At 42.2% G+C, this 22,972-nt stretch overlaps 1 protein-coding gene across 11 annotated transcripts in view; it reads right to left on the reverse strand.

Annotated features, from left to right (window-relative positions):
* Window positions 1–22,972, reverse strand: part of FAM184A (family with sequence similarity 184 member A) — an 89,312-nt gene that overhangs the window by 30,065 nt on the left and 36,275 nt on the right. For 9 of the 11 annotated variants that reach the window (XM_080663389.1, XM_080663397.1, XM_080663395.1 and 6 more), the window contains exons 4-7: window positions 22,042–22,223; window positions 19,488–19,685; window positions 15,155–15,277; window positions 3,525–3,686 (exon numbers count right to left, since the gene is read on the reverse strand). In XM_080663389.1, coding sequence (XP_080519515.1) covers window positions 3,525–3,686; window positions 15,155–15,277; window positions 19,488–19,685; window positions 22,042–22,223 — 665 coding nt within the window. The remainder of the gene's footprint in view (window positions 1–3,524; window positions 3,687–15,154; window positions 15,278–19,487; window positions 19,686–22,041; window positions 22,224–22,972) is intronic. The other 2 variants (XM_080663396.1, XM_080663390.1) reach the window with 2 other exon arrangements.

Below are 22,972 nucleotides of genomic sequence, written 5' to 3' on the forward strand. Positions count from 1 at the left end.
TTACAGCACAGTAACTGGCAGTGCGATCTATTCAAAGCTTAAGCATTATAGCTGTACCCCACCGATGATTAAAATAATTGTAAGAAATTTAGGCTACTGAGTATTTTTATTATATAACCTCAAACCAGCGGTTTGTGTGTTTGGTGTTATGGTAATATGATATGATATATATGAAATCCCTCTAGATTAGCATAAATCAAGTGGCTCTCTGGAGCCTGGGGCTGGAGGTGACCTTTTGGACAACACTGGCAACCATCATCCCTGCCAGCACTGTAGCTATTCCTAGGGTACAAAAGAAGCACAGATGATGGCCCCTCCTCCCGTTATCACAACGACTCATTCAGGATCACCCACCTGCTGACTGCAGCTGTTAAGGGGTTTATCCTACATCAATGGGAAAGAAGCAAGTCAGTGTGGAAATGGCCATTCCACACTGCTGACCTGGCCATTAAGTAGTAAGTACTAAGAACTGAATTCAACGCAGCACTTTATTAGATAGCGCGAGAATGGGGAAAAAGGTTAACAATAATACACACTTGCTCTTAAGGAAATTTCCCAAGATGTGGTAAACTATAATGCAGCACCTATATTTTCTCAGTTAAAACTGTCCAGCAAATCAGCAACTGAACAGATGATAGAGTTTTGTTTAAAATATGTATCATGGCCAGAACCGGTTTGGCTCAGTGGATAGAGCGTCGGCCTGCGGACTGAAGGGTCCCGGGTTTGATTCTGGTCAAGGGCATGTACCTTGGTTGCGGGCACATCCCCCATGGGAGGTGTGCAGGAGGCAGCTGATCGATGTTTCTCTCTCATCGATGTTTCTAGCTCTCTATCCCTCTCCCTTCCTCTCTGTAAAATATTAATAAAATATATTTAAAAAAATATATGTATCATGTTCTACTATGTGACAGAAGAACAATGAGCAAGAACCTTAAATAAATGAATGGAATCCCTATGTCTAATTCTCAGTGCCAGGATGGAGTTGGAGGGGGAAGGCCACCAGGATAATGTAGCAAAGCTAGGGACACAGAACCTCCATGTTTCCATATCAAAACAATTTATATTCTATCAACATCCATTAGAAATATCTCAGCAGTTTATTTTTAAGTGTATTTTTACCACCTTATTTTTTTATTGAATTATCACTGACATACCATATTATATTAGTTTCAGGTATACAACATAGTGACTCAACAATTATATACCTTATAAAATGATCATCATGATGTTTAGCAATGATCTGTCACCATATTTATACTATCATCTTCCTGTTACTTTTGACAACGGAAAAGCCACATGTTAATACAGTTTAGTCAGCTTTATGCCACAGAATGCTAATGTTGAGATTAGAGTCAATATGTCTGTCATCACATAAATATATTAAGTTGTGTATTACACTAGCTCTAAATTCCAACTATTTCTTGTTACATATTAATGCTCATATAATATAGCCACCAGGGACAGGTAAACAGAAGGAAAGAAGATTGAAAAAGAATCAATTTATTTTTTCACAGAATTTAAAAATAAAGTGTAATTAGTATTCAAAGTTTTTTGTTTTTTTAAAAAATATATTTTTATTGATTTCAGAGAGAGAAATTGAAACATCAATGATGAGAAAGAATCATTGATCGGCTGCCTCCTGCACACCCCACATTGGGGATCGAGCCCACAACCTGGGCATGTGCCCCGACCAAGGATCGAACCGTGACCTCCTGGTTCATAGGTTGATGCTCAACCACTGAGCCATGCCGGCCGGGTAGTATTCAAAGTTTTATATTTATAAAAATATAACTACACCTTAGATATAATATAAGTAGAATTATATATGTCCATAAACAAGCTATAGCCGCTAAAGTTTCTTGTTTATATGCTTTTGAACTGTCATCAATTCTAAGTCAAAAAAAAATTGAAATATTGAAAAAAAGGCAACATTTACTGTGTGCTTACTATTTTGCTAATAAGCACTGTGCTGTAAATGTTTTATCTCATTTAATTACTACCAGATTGGTGTGAAGTATATTATTTTCCCCCACCAACTGATCTGATGAGGAAATCCAGGCTCAGAATATATAACAAGCCAAAATTTACACACTAAATGGTGGATCCCTCTTTGGGCGGGGGCTGCAGGGGTGGTGAGAGATCCACCAAAGGACTTGTCTGCATGCATATAAGCATAACCAAGGGACACAGACAACAGGGGGGCGAAGGCCTGTGCTGGGGGCAGGGGCAGGCTGGGAGAGGTCAACGGGGGGGGGGGAGGGGGGGAAGGGGGCATATGTAATAATTTCAACCAATCAGACTTCAGAGCCCATCTGGGTTCTTCACCTCTCTGAAAGAAAAAGTAAGAACTCCCTGACTACTATTCCCCTGGTTTTATGTATTCTTTTCTTTCCTGTCTAAGGCAGTCTAAATATTCGCTCTGCACCATGAGAATGGAAGGGGAAAGACAGACCTTTCTGAAATGTGTAGTCACAGAGGATCACTTAGTTGCTATACGTGAGAGTTCCAACTCTTACCAGTAAAACTGGCATACAAATTGCTGTGGGTTGAACTGTGTCCCCAAAATACATGTGGAAGTCCTAACCCCCCAGTATCTCAGAATGTGACCTTATTTGGAAATAGGGTCAGTGCAAATGTAATTAGTTAAGATGAAGTCACACTGGAGTAGGGTGAGCCCTTAATTCAGTAAGACTGGTGTCCTTCTAAGATGTGAGGACACAGGGAGAACGCCATGTGAAGACGGAGGAAGAGACTGAAGCTGTGCTGCCATGATACAAGGAATGCCTTGGGCTACATGAGCTGGAAAAGGCAAGGAAGGATCCTCTGATAGAGATTTAAGAGGGAGAATGGCCCTGACAATATCTTTTTTTTTTTTAATGGACTTTAAAAAAATAACAGTTTTATTGATTTTTAGAGAGAGAAGATGGGAGAGGGGGAAAAGAGAGAGAAATAGCGACGTGAGAGCACCTTGATAGGCTGCCTCCTGCATGCCACCTGCCGCCAAGGATTGAGCCCACAACCCGGGCATATGCCCTGGACAGGGAAATCAAACCAGCAATCTCCCAGTGCCCAACCAACTGAGCCATATTGGCTAGGGCCGTGGTCGGCAAACTGCGGCTCGCGAGCCACATGCGGCTCTTAGGCCCCTTGAGTGTGGCTCTTCCACAAAATTACCACGGCCGGGGCGAGTCTGTTTTGAAGAAGTGGAGTTAGAAGAAGTTTAAGTTTAAAAAATTTGGCTCTCAAAAGAAATTTCAATCGTTGTACTGTTGATATTTGGCTCTGTTGACTAATGAGTTTGCCGACCACTGGGCTAGGGCAACAACATCTTGATTTATACTTTCATCTTGTAGAACTATGAGAACAAATACCTGTTGCACCCAATTTTAGGTACTTTGTTACCATAGCCCTAGAAAAGCAAAACACTAAATTATATGTAATGGGATTTTAATAACTTTTAAGCGAAGTGACTAAATGATATTTTTACCTGCTGATGTTCAGATTATACCAGGATTAGGATTTACCTCAACTTTTAATAGAGCATCCTTGGTCTCCTTCAGCCTGCCTTTAGTCAAGTCAAGCTCATTTTGAAGTCTTTCTTGGGAGTCCTGGAGGCTAGCAATGAGTCCTTCCGCAGAGCCCAGCCCTTGTTCACTTTTCCTTACCAGGTCTTGGAGGCGGCCAACCTGCAAGTAAATAGAGTACTTTTAACATACCTCACTGCATTCCACTGGCAACACAGTCCCATTTATATTCCTGGAGTCTTGCCCTAGCTGTTTTGGCTCAGTGGAGAGAGCGTCAGCCTGGGGACTGAAGGGTCCCGGGTCTGATTCCGGTCAAGGGCACTTGCTCGGGGTTGTGGGCTCAATCCCCAGTAGGGGGCGTGCAGGAGGCAGCCAATTGATGATTCTCTCTAATCATTGATGTTTCTATCTCTACCTCTCCTTCTCCCTTCCTCTCTGAAATCAATAAAAATATATTTTTTTTATAAAGAAGGCCTTATTCATGGTTGCCCCCTTTCATGACAATCATGTAAATAAATGGATATAACTCAAGCGTCTGGTTTAAAAAAGAGAAATACGGGTTCTATCATATAATCAAATGCCTATAAAAAGGATTTGAAGCAAGATTAAGATTTTATCAAAGATAGAGAAAAAAAGGTATTTTTGGATAAAAAAATATTTTTAAACCTCTTTTAAAAATCGAAGCACATATTTCATTTGAGCCCAGTTCTCAAGCTATTTTTAAAGTTGATAAGTTTAGGTCAATATCGATAAGCTGTATCATAAATTCAAATAAGTTATAATTTCTATGATTTCATACAAAATTTGTCTCATGAAATTGTTAAAAGTTGACTTTTAGGAGCTAATGAACAATTTGTTAAATAAGCAAAGCAGAGAAACCAAGATGGCAGCACAGGTAAACACCTGAACTTGCTGCCTCGCACAACCACTTCAAAACTACAACTAAAAGACAAAACGGACATCATCCAGAACCATAGGAAGGCTGGCTGAGTGGAAATTCTACAACTAGAAGGGAAGAGAAAAGCACACTGAGACTCAGAGGAGCTACGGAAGTAAAGTGCAGAGGTACGGTGGCGCGTGTGCGGAAAGGGCTGTCAACTATGTAAGTGGTTGTCTTTTCTCAAGCGGGAGGGAGACATAAGCTCCCGACTGCTCTGAACTCCAGTTCCGAGCGAGACTCTGGGGACCCAGACTCATATGGGGTGAAACTGGACTGTCTGGCAGTGGACGAAACTTGAGGGCAGCTTTCTCTCAGAGGTGCTTGCAGCGATTACCGAGGGACACTGAGACCCGGGGCCTCTTAGGGCAGGGATGACAGTCAGCCATTGCTGTCTGCTCCCACCTGAGACCCCACCCCACCCAAGCTGTGCGCAGAGGCTTTTGCATATGAATGGCCTGGTCCTTTGAAATCTAAAATTACCTAACAAATTGCAGCTGAGTCAGAGAGACCCAGAATATCCAAAAGAAGGGCCAAGGCCCCACAGCAGTTTGCATTGCTTCACAGCTGGGCCTCATCTGGGCACCTCCAAACCCCAAACACAGAAGAGGAATCTGCAGATCTCTCCATAGCTCCTGCTGGGTGGCCTCAGGCAGAGGCTAAGTTAGCATCTCCTTGGAGATCCAAGAGCCAGTGTACCCAGGGGTCAGAGTGGGACCATCCAGATTACAACTCCTCAGATCCATAAGGGACACACTCAGGGGGCAGACTCAGTGAGCACCAAAGCCCCACTGCAGCAAGTCTTGCCCCATAAGGGTGTCTCCAGCACAGAAGTTCTTCCATCGTAGACAAAGCTGATCCTCACAACAATTGGCCTGGAGGTCAATTCCTCCCAGTGATACCAACAACAATCAAGGCTTAACTACAACAAGACTGTGCACACAACCCACAAAGGGGTGCACTAAGAGTGTCCACCTCAGGTAATTGGGGAGGCTGAGCCACTGGGCCCTATAGGACACCTAGCACACAAAGCCACTCTGTCAACATAGGGAAGCAGCCAAAATGTGGAGACAAAGAAACAGGTCACAAATGAAAGAAATGGAGGAAAGCAAATGACTGGATATAGATTTCAAAATCACGGTTGTAAGGTTTTTCAAGAATTTTCTAGAAAAGGCCGATAAATTTAGTGAGACCCTTGAGGATATGAAAAAGTACCAACTAGAAATTAAGCATACACTAACAGAAATAAAGAATAATATACAGAGATCCAACAGCAGACTAGAGGATCGCAAGAATCACGTCAAAGATTTGAAGTACAAAGAAGCAAAAAACACCCAACCAGAAAAGCAACAAGCAAAAAGCAAAAAGAATCCAAAAATATGAAGATAGTGTAAGGAGCCTCTGGGACAACTTCAAGCGTACCAACATCCGAATTATTGGGGGTGCCAGAAGAAGAGAGAGAGCAAGATATTGAAAACGTATTTGAAGGAATAATGACCGAAAACTTCCCCCACCTGGTGAAAGAAAGAGACTTACAAGTCCAGGAAGCGCACAGAACCCCAAACAAAAGGAATCCAAAGAGGACCACACCAAGATACATCATAATTAAAATGCCAAGAGCAAAAGACAAAGAGAGAATATTAAAAGCAGCAAGAGAAAAACAGTTAATTACCTACAAGGAAACACCCATACCACTGTCAGCTGATTTCTCAACAGAAACTATGCAGGCCAGACGGGAGTGGCAAGAAATTTTCAATGTGATGAATAGCAAGAACCTACAACCAAGATTACTCTACCCAGCAAAGCTATCATTCAGAATTGAAGATCAGATAAAAAAGCTTCACAGATAAGAAAAAGCTAAAGGAGTTCATCACCGCCAAACCAGTATTATATGAAATGCTGAAAAGTATTCTTTAAGATGAGAAGAAGAAAAAGGTAAAGATAAAAATTATGAACAACAAATACATATCTATCAACAAGTGAATCTAAAAATCAAGTGAATAAAAAATCTGATAAACAGAATAAACTGATGAATATAATAGAATCAGGGGCTGACAATCCTCAGGGGGTGGGTGTGGGGGGTGTGGGAAGAGACTGGACAAAAATCGTACACCTATGGATGAGGACAGTGGGTAGGGGGAGTAAGGGCAGAGGGTGGGGTGGGAACTGGGTGGAGGGGAGCTATGGGAGTTAAAAAGAGGAACAACTGTAATAATCTGAACAATAAAGATTTATGTTAAAAAAAAATAACCAAATCAGATCGATACCCTCAAGTTATAAGAACTAAAACCAATAAATGAAATATTTTAAGTTATCTAGGAAAATACTATGAAGCAAAGATTTCATTTTTATATCATTACCAAGCCTATCAAAACTATAAAAATGAACCGAGAGGTTGCAGGTTCGATTCCCGGTCAGGGCACATGCCCGGGTTGTGGCTTGGAATCCCCAGTAGGGGGCATGCAGGAGGCAGCCGATGGATGATGTTTCTCTCTCATCAATGTTTCTATCTCTCTATCCCTCTCCTTTGCTCTCTCTCAATGCTCCGATTCCCCTTGAGAACCTGCACACTGAGGGAATGCAGGAAGCAGAAACCTCCCCCTGGAATATCTAACCATGCTTGCTCGTCCCTAATCCATTCTACTTGCAACAGCAGAGTCATTTTTTAATAAATTACAAATATGGACGTGAGTATTAGCCCCACCCCCAAGCAAGCACCATATATTTTACTGAGCATCTTCTAAATATTTCCCGTTTCCCTTAGGATAACATCCAAAATCTTTCACCGTTCTTCCAAGGCCTTCATGGCAAAGCCCCTCTCTCTGGCCTCAGCTTGGCAACTCTGCACCTCCTTGGTCTTTGCACTCGTTAGGAAGAAGAGTGGCACGTGGGTAGGAACTGAGTTCTGAAATCATACTCCCTGAATTGGAATTCTGGCCTTATCCACGTACTATGTGACTTTGGGAAGTTACCTAACTTTTTGCGACTTAGGAGAGACTGTATAAAATAATGCCTGCAGCATAGTAAGAACTAAATAAAAATTATTATTACTGCAGTTGCCATCATGCTCCATCTATACTGGCATCCTTCCAGTTCCTAGAAACTTCTCATGCCTCAGGGCCTTTGCATAAGCTCTCCTCAGTTTATTCTCTGACAAACCCCTATAACCACTTATCACCATTTTCTAACGTACATCAGACTTGTTATTACTTGTTTCCATATCTGTCTTTTCGTATAATAGGGACCATACCTGACTTACTCCCCTCTGCAACCACAGTGTGTAATTCAGTGCTTTGTTCTCTAATACCATTCAATATTTACTAAATAAATGAATGACTCAATAACAGAAAAAGTCCATATATTCTTACTAGCAATTAAGAAGAAATAAAATCTCTTTTCATCTCCATCTGTAAATATTTAATTCCTAAAAGAACCTCCAATGCCTTCACCCTCCTGACCTATTGTATAAGCAGAAAACAGCAATCCCCCTCAACTCTGGTAGCAGACCCAGAGCATGGAGAGAGGAGCAAGGATGCCTCTGTGTGGGTGAGGAAACAACTCCCCTTCCTCCAGAGGCAGACAGAGTTCTGTGGAAATTTTTAAGTTGTTTCTAAATTTCTCCCACTATAAACATTGCTGAAATTCTGTCAGTAATCCTCAAGTATTTGCTTTGGTTAAATACACAGAACTGAAACTGCTAAATCAAAGGACATGCCCCACCTTAAGGCTTTTAAACATGCTGCTAAATTCCTTTCCAAGAAAACGGCATGACTTTATAATCTCACTAGAGGCCCAGTGCACAAAATTCGTGCACTGGGGGGCGGCTGTCCCTCAGCCCAACCTGCACCCTCTCCAATCTGGGACCCCTCGGGGGATGTCCGACTGCCTGTTTAGGCCCACTCCAGGCAGTCGGACATCCCTTTCACAATCTAGGACTGCTGGCTCCCAACTGCTCGCCTGCCTGCCTGATTGCCCCCTAACCACTCCCCTGCCAGCCTGATCGACACCTAACTGCTCCCCTGCCAGCCCAATCGTCCCCAACTGCCCTCCCCTGACAACCCGGTCACCCCAAATGCCCTCCCTTGCATATTCCCTCTTTATTAGATAGGTTTTTTTCTTTAACAGATTGGACAGCCCTAACTGGTTTGGCTCAGTGGATGGATCATTGATTCAAGGGTCCCAGGTTTGATTCCAGTCAAGGGCATGTACCTTGGTTGGGGGCACATACCCAGTGGGGAGTGTGCAGGAGGCAGCTGATCGATGTTTCTCTCTCATAGATGTTTCTAGCTCTCTATCCCTTTCCCTTCCTCTCTGTAAAAAATCAATAAAATACATATTTTTTAAAAAGAAACATTTAAGATTCCTCCATATCTGCCTGGCTGCTGTGACTCAGTGGTTGAGACCCCAGGCTGCCACTGCTGGAAGGGGATCACACCCAGGCCAGGCTGAGACCCCAGCCCAGGCTGCCGCCGCTGGCCAGAAGATCGTGTGGCGGGGGTGCACAGCCCTACCGGCCTGAGACCCCAGCCCAGGCTGTGGCTGGGGATCGCGTGAGGCACTGGCGCCTTCCAGCCGGACACCCCAGGCTGCTGCCGCTGGGCGGGGATCGCTGCATGGGGGATGGGCGCCTCCCAGCCGGACACCCTGGACTGCCACTCCTGGGTGGACTGGGGGACTCGGGCGGGGCTAAGAGGACTGGGCGCCACCATCTTATGGCTATGGGCGCTGCCATGTTGTCGTGGAGTGACGGTTAATTTGCATATTACTCTTTTATTAGATAGGATCAGCAGCTTTCAAAGTGCTTATTTCTCCACCCTTATCAACACCACTGCTTGGCCTCGCTTAATTTTTTAATCATTGTCAATTTCATGGTAATGAAAATAGCATCTCACTCACTGATTTTATTTCCAGTTTTTACACTGTAGTGATGTTTAAATTTTTTGATGTTTTTTAGCTCATTAAAAAATTGGGGTTCCTGTTTTTTCCTACTGTTTTATAGTATTAAGGTATTAAAGACATGAATTTTTGCTTCCTCCTACCATGTATCAGAAAGAAGTTTTAGCATTAACTGTAAAAATATTCCATGTTTTTAATTCATGACTTTGCCTTCGTGTTTCAAAAGGCCTTCTTTGTCCTAAGATTTGTCACCTGAATTTTCATATTTTATTTTCATTCATATTCATGATTTGATATTATGTTTCAATCCTTTGCCCATCTTGAGTCACTTTCTACTACTTACCATATCAAGTTCTATACATTTTATTTTTTAATAATCCTCTCCACTCCCAGCTTTACTTTCCTAGTCGGGATGCTAATCATCTCTTCCCTAGACCAGTGGTCGGCAAACTCATTAGTCAACAGAGCCAAATATCAACAGTACAACGATTGAAATTGCTTTTGAGAGCCAAATTTTTTAAACTTAAACTTCTTCTAATACCACTTCTTCAAAACAGACTCGCCCAGGCCATGGTATTTTGTGGAAGAGCCACACTCAAGGGGCCAAAGAGCCGCATGTGGCTCACGAGCCGCAGTTTGCCGACCACGGGCCTAGACTAATTAATAGCATCTTAAGTCATCTATCCACCTCTGATCACCACCCCCTCCCCACACAGCTCATCTTCCTACTGCCACCAGAGCTCTTTTTCTACCATCATCTGATAGTGTGGTAGTTGCTACTCTCTTGCTATCACCCCATCGTCAGGATAAATTCCAAAGTCTTTGTCACGGAACAAGAGGCCCTCACAATTTAGCTTCAACTTTCCTTTCTACCATATCTTTTGAGGAGCCCCATCTGTACGCTATAGACACATGTAGTAGTTCTTAGCCAGGATCAATTTTGCCTTCAAAGACAGTGTATGGAGACATTTTTGGCTCTTACAACTAGACAGGAAAGGATAGTGCGTGCTACTGGTATCGAGTGTGTCGAGGCCAGGGATTCTACTAAGCATCCGAAAGAACTGTCTGGCTCAAAACTGTCAATAGTGCTGATGTTGAGAGGCCTGGTGCACTGACACTGAACTTTCTGATTCACCAAGACATTATAATTTGTATACCAAAATGACCGTACTTATGTTATCCTGCATACCCATATTGTCTTTCATCATTCCTATAGCTGGCAAATGTATACCCTCCTTTCTTAAGATCATCTCCCATATCTCATTGTTAAATTCTCCAATATCACAATTCTCCAGGGCTCTTAGGAACCCCTTTAGGCAGAGATCCTCCTCTGGACTCTAAAAATATATTGTGTTTATCACTGAATCATAACAGCCACGTAACATTATGAGTTCCCTGACATTTTGTCAAAGTCTCCCTACCACCTAGGAGACATCATGCAGTCAATAAATGTTTCCTAAATCATAAAAACATGAATGTTCCTGATGTTACTGAACTCCAGTTCCAATTTTTCTGGAGTACAATCTAGTAATAAGTAAGGAGAGCTATAAAATTATTCCTACTCTTTGGTTCAGTAACTTAATTTAGGGCAAGAGCTAGACAAAAAGAAAAAAAAATTTAAAAACACAAAAGTACGTACAGACCTAATAATTTACCCGCTTAGCAGTAGAAATAAAACCCTGATAACCAGGCTGAGAAAGGCTTCTCTAATACCCCTGGCTTCTTAGAGTTCCAGGCCATGGCTGGTCACTGATCAGGACAAGGAACTGGCCTTTAGCCCTCACCTGTTTGGCTCAGTGGATAGAGCATCCGCCTGCGGACTGAAGGGTCCCAGGATCGATTCCAGTCATGCGCACGTACCTCAGCTGCAGGCTCCTCCCCAGCCCAGGCCCTGGTCTGGAGCGTGCAGGAGGCAACCAATCGATGTGTTTCTCTCACATCGATATTTCTCTCTGTCTTTCCCTCTCTCTTCCACTCTCTCTAAAAAAAAAAAAAAAAAAAAAAAAAAATCAATGGAAAAATATCCTCGGGTGAGAATTAAAAAAAAAAGAACTGGCCTTTGTATAACCCCATCCTGCTACTGTAGCGAAGACCTTTGCATGATAATCCCCTCCTTAAACCCAAGGGGAAAACTTCTTAAACTTAACACTATTTATAATTTTAAAATGTTAAACATTAAATGCTCAACAAAGAAAATGTTTAAGCAACTATGGTAAAGATATACAATGGGATACTGTGTGAATATTTTAAATGACTAATATGTAGACAAAGTTAATAAGTAAAAATATTATATGGAATAAAGTTTTGTAAATTAAGTATACATATCACTTGTGAATACACATTATAAACATTAAAATGCATACATATATTAAATACCACAGAAAATCTGGAATTTAAAAAATACTCTGTTTTGTTTTTATAAAATTGCTTAAGTTCATAAAAGGCAATACTCAGAAATTTTAGCACCTACCAATCACTGACACAATGATGTACATCACAGATCCAGAACAGAGTTAGAGACTCAATCCCTATTTTCTAAGTCATGGAAATAAATATTCTGTATGTCCTGTTACCTGAATGCCGGCACACCCACTACAGGAGGCAGAGAAATGAATTATCTGCTTTTTTTAAAAAAATATATTTTATTGACTTTTTACAGAGAGGAAGGGAGAGAGTTAGAAACATCGATGAGAAACATGATAAGCTGCCTCCTGCACACCCCCTACTGAGGATGTGCCCGCAACCAAGTTACATACCCTTGACGGGAATCAAACCTGGGACCCTTCAGTCCGTAGGCCGATGCTCTATCCACTGAGCCAAACCGGTTAGGGCTATCTGCTTGTTATTGTAGGCAGAATTCTATGACACCCGCCCCCCTGAACTTCACTTTCCCTGGAACCCATGAATATGATGGGATATCACTCCCATGATTATGTTATTTTATTCAGCAAAAGGGTTGTTGTGGATGTAATTAAGACCATTGAGTATTGACTTTAAGGTAGTTAAAGGGGAGACTATTCTGCTTGAGGATGACCTAATCAGATGATCCCTTAAGACAGTGGTCGGCAAACTGCGGCTCGCGAGCCACATGCAGCTCTTTGGCCCCTTGAGTGTGGCTCTTCCACAAAATACCACGTGTGGGCGCGCACGTACAGTGCTATTGAAACTTCGTGGCCCATGCGCAGAAGTCGGTTTTCGGCTCTCAAAAGAAATTTCAGTCGTTGTGCTGCTGATATTTGGCTCTGCTGACTAATGAGTTTGCCGACCACTGCCTTAAGAGAAGTGAGAGAAACTCAAAGCCACGGAGGTTTTCCTGCTAGCCTTCTGAAGGTAAATTGCTAGGTTATGAGAGGAGGCGGCCATGTGGCAAGGGCTTGAGGAGGGTGTCCAGGAATTGAGAGCAGTTTGGGGCCAACAGCTACTAAGAAAATGAGGACCTCAGTCATACAGCCACAGGACATGAATTCTGACCACAGCCAGTGAGAAACTCTGCACCTCACAATGGACTGCAGTCTTGGCTGGCACACAACTCTTCCAGAGAACAGAAAGGGAGTAAGTCCCACTTCATTTTATGAGGCTAGTAAAACCTTGATTCCAAACCCAGAAAAGGATGGTGTGAAAAAGAAAAAGTACACTCTTCCTCAAACCTAGGCTAAAGTCCTAAAATCAATATTAGCAAACTAAATCTATTATTACATAATATATATATATATATTTCATGACTAATTAGGACTTATTCTATAAATCCAACATTGCTATAATATTAGAAAATTTATTAACATAAGGTACCACATTAATAAATTAAAAAGTATGATCCAATATATACAGAAAAATCAACATCAGTTTGTGAGTTTTTTTAATTAAGAAGCTAGAATTGCAAGAGAGTTCCTAAACCTGATAAAGATAATTTACAAAACAAAACTTTAGAGAAGCATCATAATTAACTATGGAATGTTGATATCCTTTACTTTAAGGGCAGGAAACAAAACAAGAATGCTTAAAGCTTATTATCTCTGGAGAGCCTAGTCAGGAACAAAGGACAAAAAAAAAAAAATCTCTATATATAAAAGCCTAAGAGACCGATCTACTGATCACTATGACACGCACTGACCACCAGGGGGCAGACGCTCAACGCCAGAGCTGCCCCCTTGTGGTTAGTGCACTCCGACAGCCAACCTCCCACGGCCCCTCCCCCCGCTGGCCAACCTCCTGCGGCCCCAATCGCCCCGATCGCTGTCCAGGCCGAGGCACCCCACCCGTGCACAAATTCGTGCACCGGGCTTCTAGTAATAACATAAAAAATAGACGTCCAAGGCTGAAGAAAAGTAAGTGCATATGGAGAAATGAGCCAGGCAGATTCTTGGGGAGCCATTCCAACATGGCACAAAAACATTCCCAGGGTGCTAAAATATAACTGTAAATGCAGTAAAAAGGAAAATCAATTACATGTTCATTAGAACTCTTCTTAGTGAGATTAAAGTATGTAGGCTTGAAGAACACTGAAGCCATTTAGAACTGAGGGTAGAACTCTAGGGGACCTGCATGAGAAACACAGATGGTCACTAAACTGCCTTCTAATGCAAGTGGGACGGTAACTACGAAGACTGTGTCCTGCCAAGAGAGGTGTGCAAATTTGGAGCCAGCGGTGGATTATCTAGGACAACAGAAGAGAGGCTGAGTTAATAATACCAACCAGAACCTTAATTCTCTGTCATTCCCAAATGATTTCTTCTCTGGATAAGTGCTTAAATGTAATTAAAGAATACTGAGTGCAAGTTATTAGCCTTCCCATGGGCACCTGTGTATTTTGGTGTGGTTTCTGTGAGTGGAGGCAGAGTGATGAGAAAGCAGGACTTAAAGAGCATTGGTAAAGAAGACTCTGGTGAGGTAGGGACAGCTGACAAGACAAGAATTGTCAAGACAGAACTTGTAGAAATATCAGTCCACAGTCCACAGGAAGGATAAAGTGGAACAGAGGAAAGGACAGTAGCAAGGCTGTTCTAGGACACAGCGGAACAAGGGCAAAAGAGGAAAAGGGATGAAATACACAATATTATGAATCTACATTTTGTTTGCATGTATTCTATTCACAACTTTTTGGTTTTAAGATTTTTGTCCTATTCTATTCTTAGATTTTTCTAGTTTTGTATAGAAATTTAAAATTAATTTAGATGTCACTATCTAGAACTTGGAAAGTCTTATTTATTTATTTTTTTAATTTATTTTTTTTAATCCTTACCAGAGGATATTTTCCTATTGATTTTTAGAGAGAGTGGAAAAGAGAGGGAAAGACAGAGAGAAATATCGATGTGAGAGAAACAAATCAATTGGTTGCCTCCTGCACACACCCTGACCAGGGCCTCAGCTGGGGAGGAGCCTGCAACCGAGGTACATGCCCTTGACCAGAATCAAACCCTTAGGTCCGCAGGCAGAAGTTCTAACCACTGAGCAAAACCAGCTAGGGCTGGAAAGTCGTTTTTAAATGGAGTCAGAGTAGAGAACACTAAGTCAATGTTTTGTAAAAGAGTACGAACCCTCCTTTGTTTTCTTTCCTAAACAGTGGTATTCTCCTTTGTTTTGCTTTTCCCTCCCAAAGCACCTTGGGTCTCATGTTTTTTATAGTCCATTTTCACCTGGTGAGATGTGACCAACGTATTATGAATCATTCAGCATCATTTTTTGATTATTTTTACTCTAGATGTTACTTTCGCTGAAGCTCACCTACTTTACACAATGTTATCAAACAAGATTTTGTCATGGAAACATAACACAGGTGACAGGTCTATAGAATTCTTGCCTCTTGATTGGCTGTTTTCAGCTTGTCTTCCAGTTCTTTCTTCAGGTTTTCTAGCTCTTGTTGAAGCTGACTTTTATCCTCTTCTAGGGTTAGTTTCTCCTTTTTATATTGTTCCTCCAATTCCTTAAGAAAAAAGAAAGTTAAAAAAATGAACAAAATTTCAAATATTGTATACTTCAAAGATTTCCAAGAAAAAGACTATTCAGTTTATATTTTGAAATTTTATTCTCCAAATTAGCCTTACCCATAATTAATACCAAAATTAATAGTGAATCAAATTAATCCTGGGGGCTTAAATTCTATCATTCTGAATAACTTATGATGTAGTAGTTAAATAATTTTTTTTTTAATCCTCACCGGAGGATATTTTTCCATTGATTTTTAGAGAGGGAAAGAGAGAAATACGATGTGAAAGAAACACATTGATTGGTTGCCTCCTGCACGTGCTCCAACCAGGGCCTGGGCAGGAGGAGAGCCTGCAACCGAGGTACATGCCCTTGACTGGAATCGAACCCGGAACCCTTTAGTCCGCAGGTCGATGCTCTTCCACTAGGCCAAACTGGCTAGGGTTAAATAATTTTTTAAATGATAAGAATATTTGGTCTAGATCAAGATGTAGTAAACACACACACACACACACACACACACACACACACAAGTATGTTATATAAATGATAATTTGATAAGATAAAGAAAAATTCTGTCTCTTGAATACAGAATTCTTTTATATTTACATTGTTAAAAATCGGAACTCAGGGCTAGACTGGGACATAGTGAAAAATTAACAAGTATAGAGTCAAGACATCTGAAGAAAATACCAGCAAAACTGATACTTACTAAAGAACACCTACTATTTTCCAGGCATGTATTTAATACCTGGGATACAAATGCAATGAGACGTGGTGCCTGCCTTTAATAAGGTCACGGTATCAGGCATTAAAGAATATTCGATTAACATTTGATGCATATGGGAAGTACTGGAGTCCATGGATGGGGAACTAGCTCTGGCTTAGTGAGGAAGCCTGCATAGAGAAAGCAATTGCTAAGTACATCCTGAAGGCGTGTACCAGTCAGAAAAGGTGGTGAAGCAAGATGGAAACATTACATTTAGGCAGAAGAAAAAGCATGTGCAAAACCCCCCGAGGTACAAAAGTAGTTTAATACTTTACAGAAGTAAGGTCAGAAGAGTAGAAAATGGGATTCTGTATCAAGAGTCCCCAAGACAAACTCCAGGTTGGATGATTTGCTGAGATGACTCACAGGACTCAGCATGAAGTCACACTCACAGCTAAGATGACAGCAAAAGTATAGGGAATGCAATCATCAAAGGGAAAAGGCACATAGGTCAAAGCACAGGAAACCAGGCCGAGCTTCCAAAGCCCTCTCACACAGGACTCTCAGCAAGCTGTGAGCACACAGGTGGAATATCACCCCCAGGAAAGGTCACAGGGACTCAGTGCTCAGGCAGGCACACCCTGACTAGCATGTACCAAATTCCCAGCCTCTGAGAAGGAAAGCAGATGTTCAGCACAAACCATATTGTTTGCATAAATAGTTTAGGCACAGTGAGCCAGGCTTATCAGGGAGTGGTGGGAACCCTCCAAAAATTCAAGTTCCCAGATACGAGCCAGGGCCAGTCGCACATGACTTTGTAAGGATGGCAGTGTCAGGCCTGAGTTAACTCTTTTCTGCATGGATTCTGTGCTTATTCACTTGCTGACTTTCAAATGGGTGGGGAAATTAGAGTTACAAAGGAAAATATACAGTAGTCCTCCCTTATCTGCGGTTTTGCTTTCTGTGGTTTGTTACCTGTATTCAACAACAGTCCAACAATATTAAACAGAAAATTCCAGAACAATTCAGTTTTAAATTGTGCACTATTCTGAATAGTGTTGTGAAATCTCATGATTTCCCACTGAGTCCCACTCCCGATGAGAATCATCCCTTTGTCCAGGGTATTCATGCTTGTATCCACTCCCGCCCGTTAGTTGCTTAGTAGCCGTCCTTATGATAAAGTAATAAGGAATATATAAGAAAGCTCTTAGTAAGTTGTAAAGTGCTATCAGATGAAGCATATAAGCACCATCCTATATAATAAAAGAGTAATATGCAAATTGACCATACCTCCACTACACCCACAAGCCACACCCACCAGCCAATTAGGAGTGAGTATGCAAATTAACCCAACCAAGATGGCTGTGGCCACAGAGCAAGCAGGAGGCTTGGGTTTCCCGGTAATGGAGGAAGCCAAGCTTTCCGCACACCTTGGCTGGCCTGTGCCTCCAATCAAGGCTACAAAGTTTCAATTATAGAATATAAATAAATCCCAACAAAAATGGCGGCAGCCACGGAGCTAGAGAGAACAGGAGGCTTGAGTTGCCCTCGGCGATGGAGGAAACCAAGCTTCCTGGCTGGCCCTGGCCTGCCCTGGCCTCCACTCAAGGCTACAAAGTTTCAATTATAGAAGATAAATAAATCCCAGATACCAGGGCCTCCGCTTGGGTCACCGGGGGGCATGGCCGGCCTTCAAACCACCCCATGCCCCAAGGGAACCCTATCCTGATCCAGGACACCCTTCAGGGCAAACCAGCCGGCCCCCACCCATGCACCAGGTCTCTATCCTATCTAATAAAAGAGTAATATGCAAATTGACAGTCACTCCAACACACAAGATGGCTGCCCCCATGTGGTTAAAGATGGCTGTCTCCATGTGGACACATGATGGCCACCACAAGATGGCCAGCAGGGGAGGGCAGTTGGGAGGGACCAGGCCTGCAAGGGAGGGCAGTTGTGGGCGATCAGGCCAGCAGGGGAGGGCAGTTGGGAGGGACCAGGCCTGCAAGGGAGGGCAGTTGGGGGCAATCAAGCCTGCAGGAGAGGGCAGTTAGGGGTGACCAGGCCTGCAGGGGAGGGGAGTTGGGGGTGACCAGGCCTGTAGGGAAGGGCAGTTAGGGGCAAACAGGGTGGCAGGGGAGCAGTTAGGCATCAATCAGGCTGGCAGGGGAGTGGTTAGGGGTGATCAGGCTGGCAGGCAGAAGCGGTTAGGGGCAATCAGGAAGGCAGACAGGCGAGCAGTTGGGAGCCAGCAGTCCTGGATTGTGGGATGTCCGACTGCCCGTTTAGGCCCGATCCTATCAGTCGGACATCCCTCGAGGGGTCCCATATTGGAGAGGGTGCAGGCTGGGCTGAGGGACACACACCCCCGTGCATGAATTTTGTGCACCAGGCCTCTAGTCATTAATAAATGCCCACATGATGTGGTGTTAAATGCCTCAGGGTTTGATATCTGAGACCTGAGTTCAAGGCCTCACTGGTCCTTCTTCCTAGTTGCATGAGCTTGAGGAAGTGTTTAACCTCTCTGTGCCCCATCACCTCTTCTGTAAAATGGGTATAGCAGTGCTATAAGAATTAAATGAAAAGGGAATTAAATGCAAGACATCATTGCAGTTTCTGGCACACAGTGAGAAATATTAATACTCAACATTTATCACTATATGCCAGGACATGTCTGGGTTCTTTTATTTATTTTTTCTTTTTTTAATATATTTTTTTTGATTTCAGAGAGGATAGGAGAGGGAGAGATAGAAACATCAATGATGAGAGAGAATCATTGATTGGCTGCCACCTACACGCCCCACACTGGGGATAGAGCCCACAACCCAGGCAATGCCCTGACTGGGAATCAAACTGTTATCTCCTGATTCATAGGTTGATACTCAACCATTGAGCCACGCCAGCCGGTCTGGGTTCTTAACACTTTATCTCACTTCACCCTCACAGGAACAAACCCTTATAAGATGGGTCTTATCTTTGTCAGATGAGGAGCCTGAGGCATAGCATTTGGGGCCCAAATTCAGGCAGTTAGGAAGCAAAGGGCTTTGTTAAGGCCCAGATGTGTCAGACACCTTGCTCTTTCTACTATGCAACACTGTCTGTCAATGCATTATTATTAGCAAGCTGAGTATTTCATTGAGGGGAAGCAAAACAAATCATTTTCCCAGGGAAGAAGACCACAGAGATGGAGCGCTTCATCTGGCTGAGGCTCCCTGAGGGGCACTCCTAAGTTGCTGTCTCATGGAGAGAAAGCTCAAGATCCAAGGAGTATTTCTATTATGGCTTATACAAAATAGAAATGCCTCATATCAACTTAATAAGCTGCATCCCACATCAAGAACTCTTATGTACGTTATTCTTTGAGCCAAGATTTACAGAGTGATTACAAGACAGTGGCCATCAAAATGAAGTAACTCATTACTCCACAGCATAGGTCACATTGGGTCACTACAGGAACGCCACTGATTGAAATGCCATCCTAAATTGCATTTTTACTCACCATTTGCAGTTTTTTCTTATCCCTAATTGCATTACTGTGGACAGCCTCAATTGCCATATGGTGCTTCCAAGCCAATTCTTCCAAAGTCTTAGAATGGGCCTCATTTAATTGAGCCACCTCCCCTTCCAATCTATTTTGAAGGTTTTTTAGCTCCAACTCATAATATTCTTGCTGGGCTTTATTTGCTTCATTTACTTTCTAAAATTAAAACAAATAAACATCAATAAATTGGCACCTGCTTTTTTCATCACTGCTATTAGTATGCTGAATACTCAGTAAATAGGTGAACTTGAATGAAATGAGTGCCACGGGATTCAGACTATGGAACGTGAGAATAATATACACACCACTGGTGTTCTGAGAAAATGACAGGGTGGCACAGGCAAAATAAATAACTTTAAAGCAAGTGATAAAATAGACTATTAGTAGGTTAGAACCAAATGTGAATTAGCACAACTGCACACTGAAGAGAGAAAGGCTTCCTATATGTCAAAGTTGAACATACTGGTAAAATGGCATACCAACTTACCCACTCGAATGACATTACTCAATATAATTTTACTGAGTGCCAATTACATGCCTTTACGCATTCACAGTCTAATGACAAAAAGTCAAAAGATAGTGGTGATAAAACTGTGTAAGTTCTATGACAGAAGTGTGCATCGCATGTTATGAGATTATACAGGAAAGGAGCCTAACCTGGATAGGTGGGGAAGTGTGTGTGTGTGTGTGTGTGTGTGTGTGTGTGTGTGTGTGTGTGTGTGTGTAAGAGAGGGGGAGAGAGAGATCAGGGCAAGCTTTTCAGAAGAGGAAACATTTGAGCTCATGATGATTACATGTTCTCTCCTTTACATTCTTACAAGCCCATCAGGAAACTAGAGATGAGAAAATTTCAAACCTAATCTGATGTCAAAAGCTTGCATGTATAACCATTTATAGCATTTTGAAAGATGAGAGGTGGTTAAGCAGGTGGCAAAGTTTAGGTGTGGACAGAACATAAGATATAAGGCTGGGAGTGGTCAGGAAGGAGGCTCAGAAGTAGGCAGGAGTCAAATGACGATAAAAGGTCCTTTCTGCTAAGAACTCTGAATATTATTCTGACAGGAAGGAGAAGTCATTGAAATTTAATTAAATGATATATTTTCAAAACCAATCATCGTGGCAGTAGGCTAGTGAGCTGACTCAAGGCAGGGAGAGCAGGTAGGAGGTTGTAACCATAAACCAGATAAGAAATGACAGGTGCCTAAATCTAGCATCATTGAATGGGTATGAAGAGGAGAGGATGGAATAAAAATACATTGAGGGAGTAGAACCGATGGGCCTTGGTAACAGATAAGGGGGTTCAGGAAACAGTAATCAAAATAACTCCCAGGGTTCTGATTTACCAAATTAGAAAGACTGTAGTAGTGCTACTTGTCCTTTTGAGGGGACAAAGTTCTAGCCAGGGTGACTTGATACGTTTGTGAGATATAGTAGGAATTAGATACACAGGATTCAAGTTCAGGGAAAAGATCTGACCTAGACCAGTGGTCAGCAAACTGCGGCTCTGTTGACTAATGATTTTGCTGACCACTGGATAGGGGCTTAATCACAAGGAACAACACAGCCTGCAATTATTGGAATCGAGAGTCTAGGTCAGTGGTTGGCAAACTCATTAGTCAACAGAGCGGCAAACCGCGGCTTGCGAGGCGCATGTGGCTCACGAGCCGCAGTTTGCCGACCACTGACCTAGACCAACAGAGTTGGGAGCTGTCACTGATGTTACTGAAGCTGATGAGTGTGTAGAAGGAGATGAAGATGCTAGAGAACATCACTGGGAAGGGAACAAACAGAAAAGGGAAGCTCACAAACAAGCCTGCAAGGCCAGGAGACAGGAAGAACACAGAGGGTGTGAAACACCCAAGAGAGGCCATGTGCATCAGAGAGGAGGCGGTACCACGGGAAGACACGATCCGCCAAGTCCAGCAACCAGGATGCCACTGGGGTTGCGGCCAATGCAGACTCCGTGTAGTGGTAGTAAGAGAAACCGGACTGCACACGGGCAAGGAGTGAATGCGCGGGGAGCCGGGGACAAGGACAGACATTTTTCAATATGCGTGGTTGTTGAGGGAAGGACTCCCACTTGGTATTGTAGATATCTGAAAAGTTGGAATACATATTCAGAATTACTCTACAAGTGAGATGTCTTATGTGTTTAGTCTGGAAATTCAGTATGTTGGTATATGAGTGTTCAGAGCTCGATGTTTGGCATCCTTTTCGGTTTTATAGAAATTTCCTACGTATATATGTGATAATACGTTCCATCCATAGCAAACCAAATACAATTAACCACATATGTACATTCCACTCAAATAAGAGTCTATTCAGTTTGAAATTGGTTTAAATGTCTTATGTTTTTACATTATAAATTATTACTGACAATATTTTGAATATATAGATTTACACCTTCTTTCCTGGAACAAAACTACTAGAGTGAAGAAATAGACTGAAAAGAGGAAAACTGAACTTTTCTTCCTCTCCTTTTCTGGGGAAGGGGGTCCTCCATTCATTTTACCTTTTCCAATTCCAGGATCTGCTGCTTCTGCTCTTCATCCAGACTCAGAGTTTTGCTTTGCAAAAAAGATCTTTCTTCTTCAAGCTGAGATAATCTCTCACTGGCCCTTGATTTTTCTGATTCTAGATCTTTAATTGTAACCTCCTGGTTCATTTGAGTTGCTTGAAGCATTCCAATATGACCTACTCCCCCAAAAGAAAAACCCTCCAATTTAAAATCTGTTGCACTGTGGTATAAAACTGTCTATATTTATTGACACAATTGCGTTTGATACCTCAGTGAAGTCAATGGTCTGCATGTACACATAGTTCTTTTATTTCTTCACTATATAAAATTGAAATATTTGCCACGGGAATACTTCATACCAACTAGAAAAAAATTTAAATGAGAAAGAAGTGCACTGATATTGCTCCCTGCACCCAGGACTATCCCACTTACTTTTTAAAGATTTCAAGCTATACAAATTGAAGCAGAAGCAGCTCCTCAGGGATGGGAATAAAAGTATTAGGAGTAAAACAAAGTAAAGGAGGATGTGCAAGATTATGGTACCAGAATGGGTAATCTGTTTTCTCTAATATCTTCTTCTTCCAAATTCTAGCATGAAGAAGAAGAAATCTGTATGCAGGGAGTAAAGACGGCAGACAGCCGTTTGATTGAATGTGAATTTGTTTTAGACAAGACACCAGATAAAGAACTAAGGTGGAGTAGAAGACGGATAAAGACAAGCAATGTTATGAAAAAGTAAAATAAATGACAACAGTAAAGAAAAAGGAGGGGGGAACGGGGAGAGAGATGAAAAGTGAGTGTGACTGTTTTGAGCACAATTTGCACGCAGCTTGTTAGAAAGGTATTGAATATACACACTCACAGACAACAGGATGGTGGTTACCGGAGGGGAACGGGGTGAGAGGAGAATGAAGAGGTTAAAGGG

This window comes from Plecotus auritus (assembly GCF_963455305.1).
Source record: "Plecotus auritus genome assembly, chromosome: 4".
NCBI classification, from domain to species: Eukaryota; Metazoa; Chordata; class Mammalia; order Chiroptera; family Vespertilionidae; genus Plecotus; species Plecotus auritus.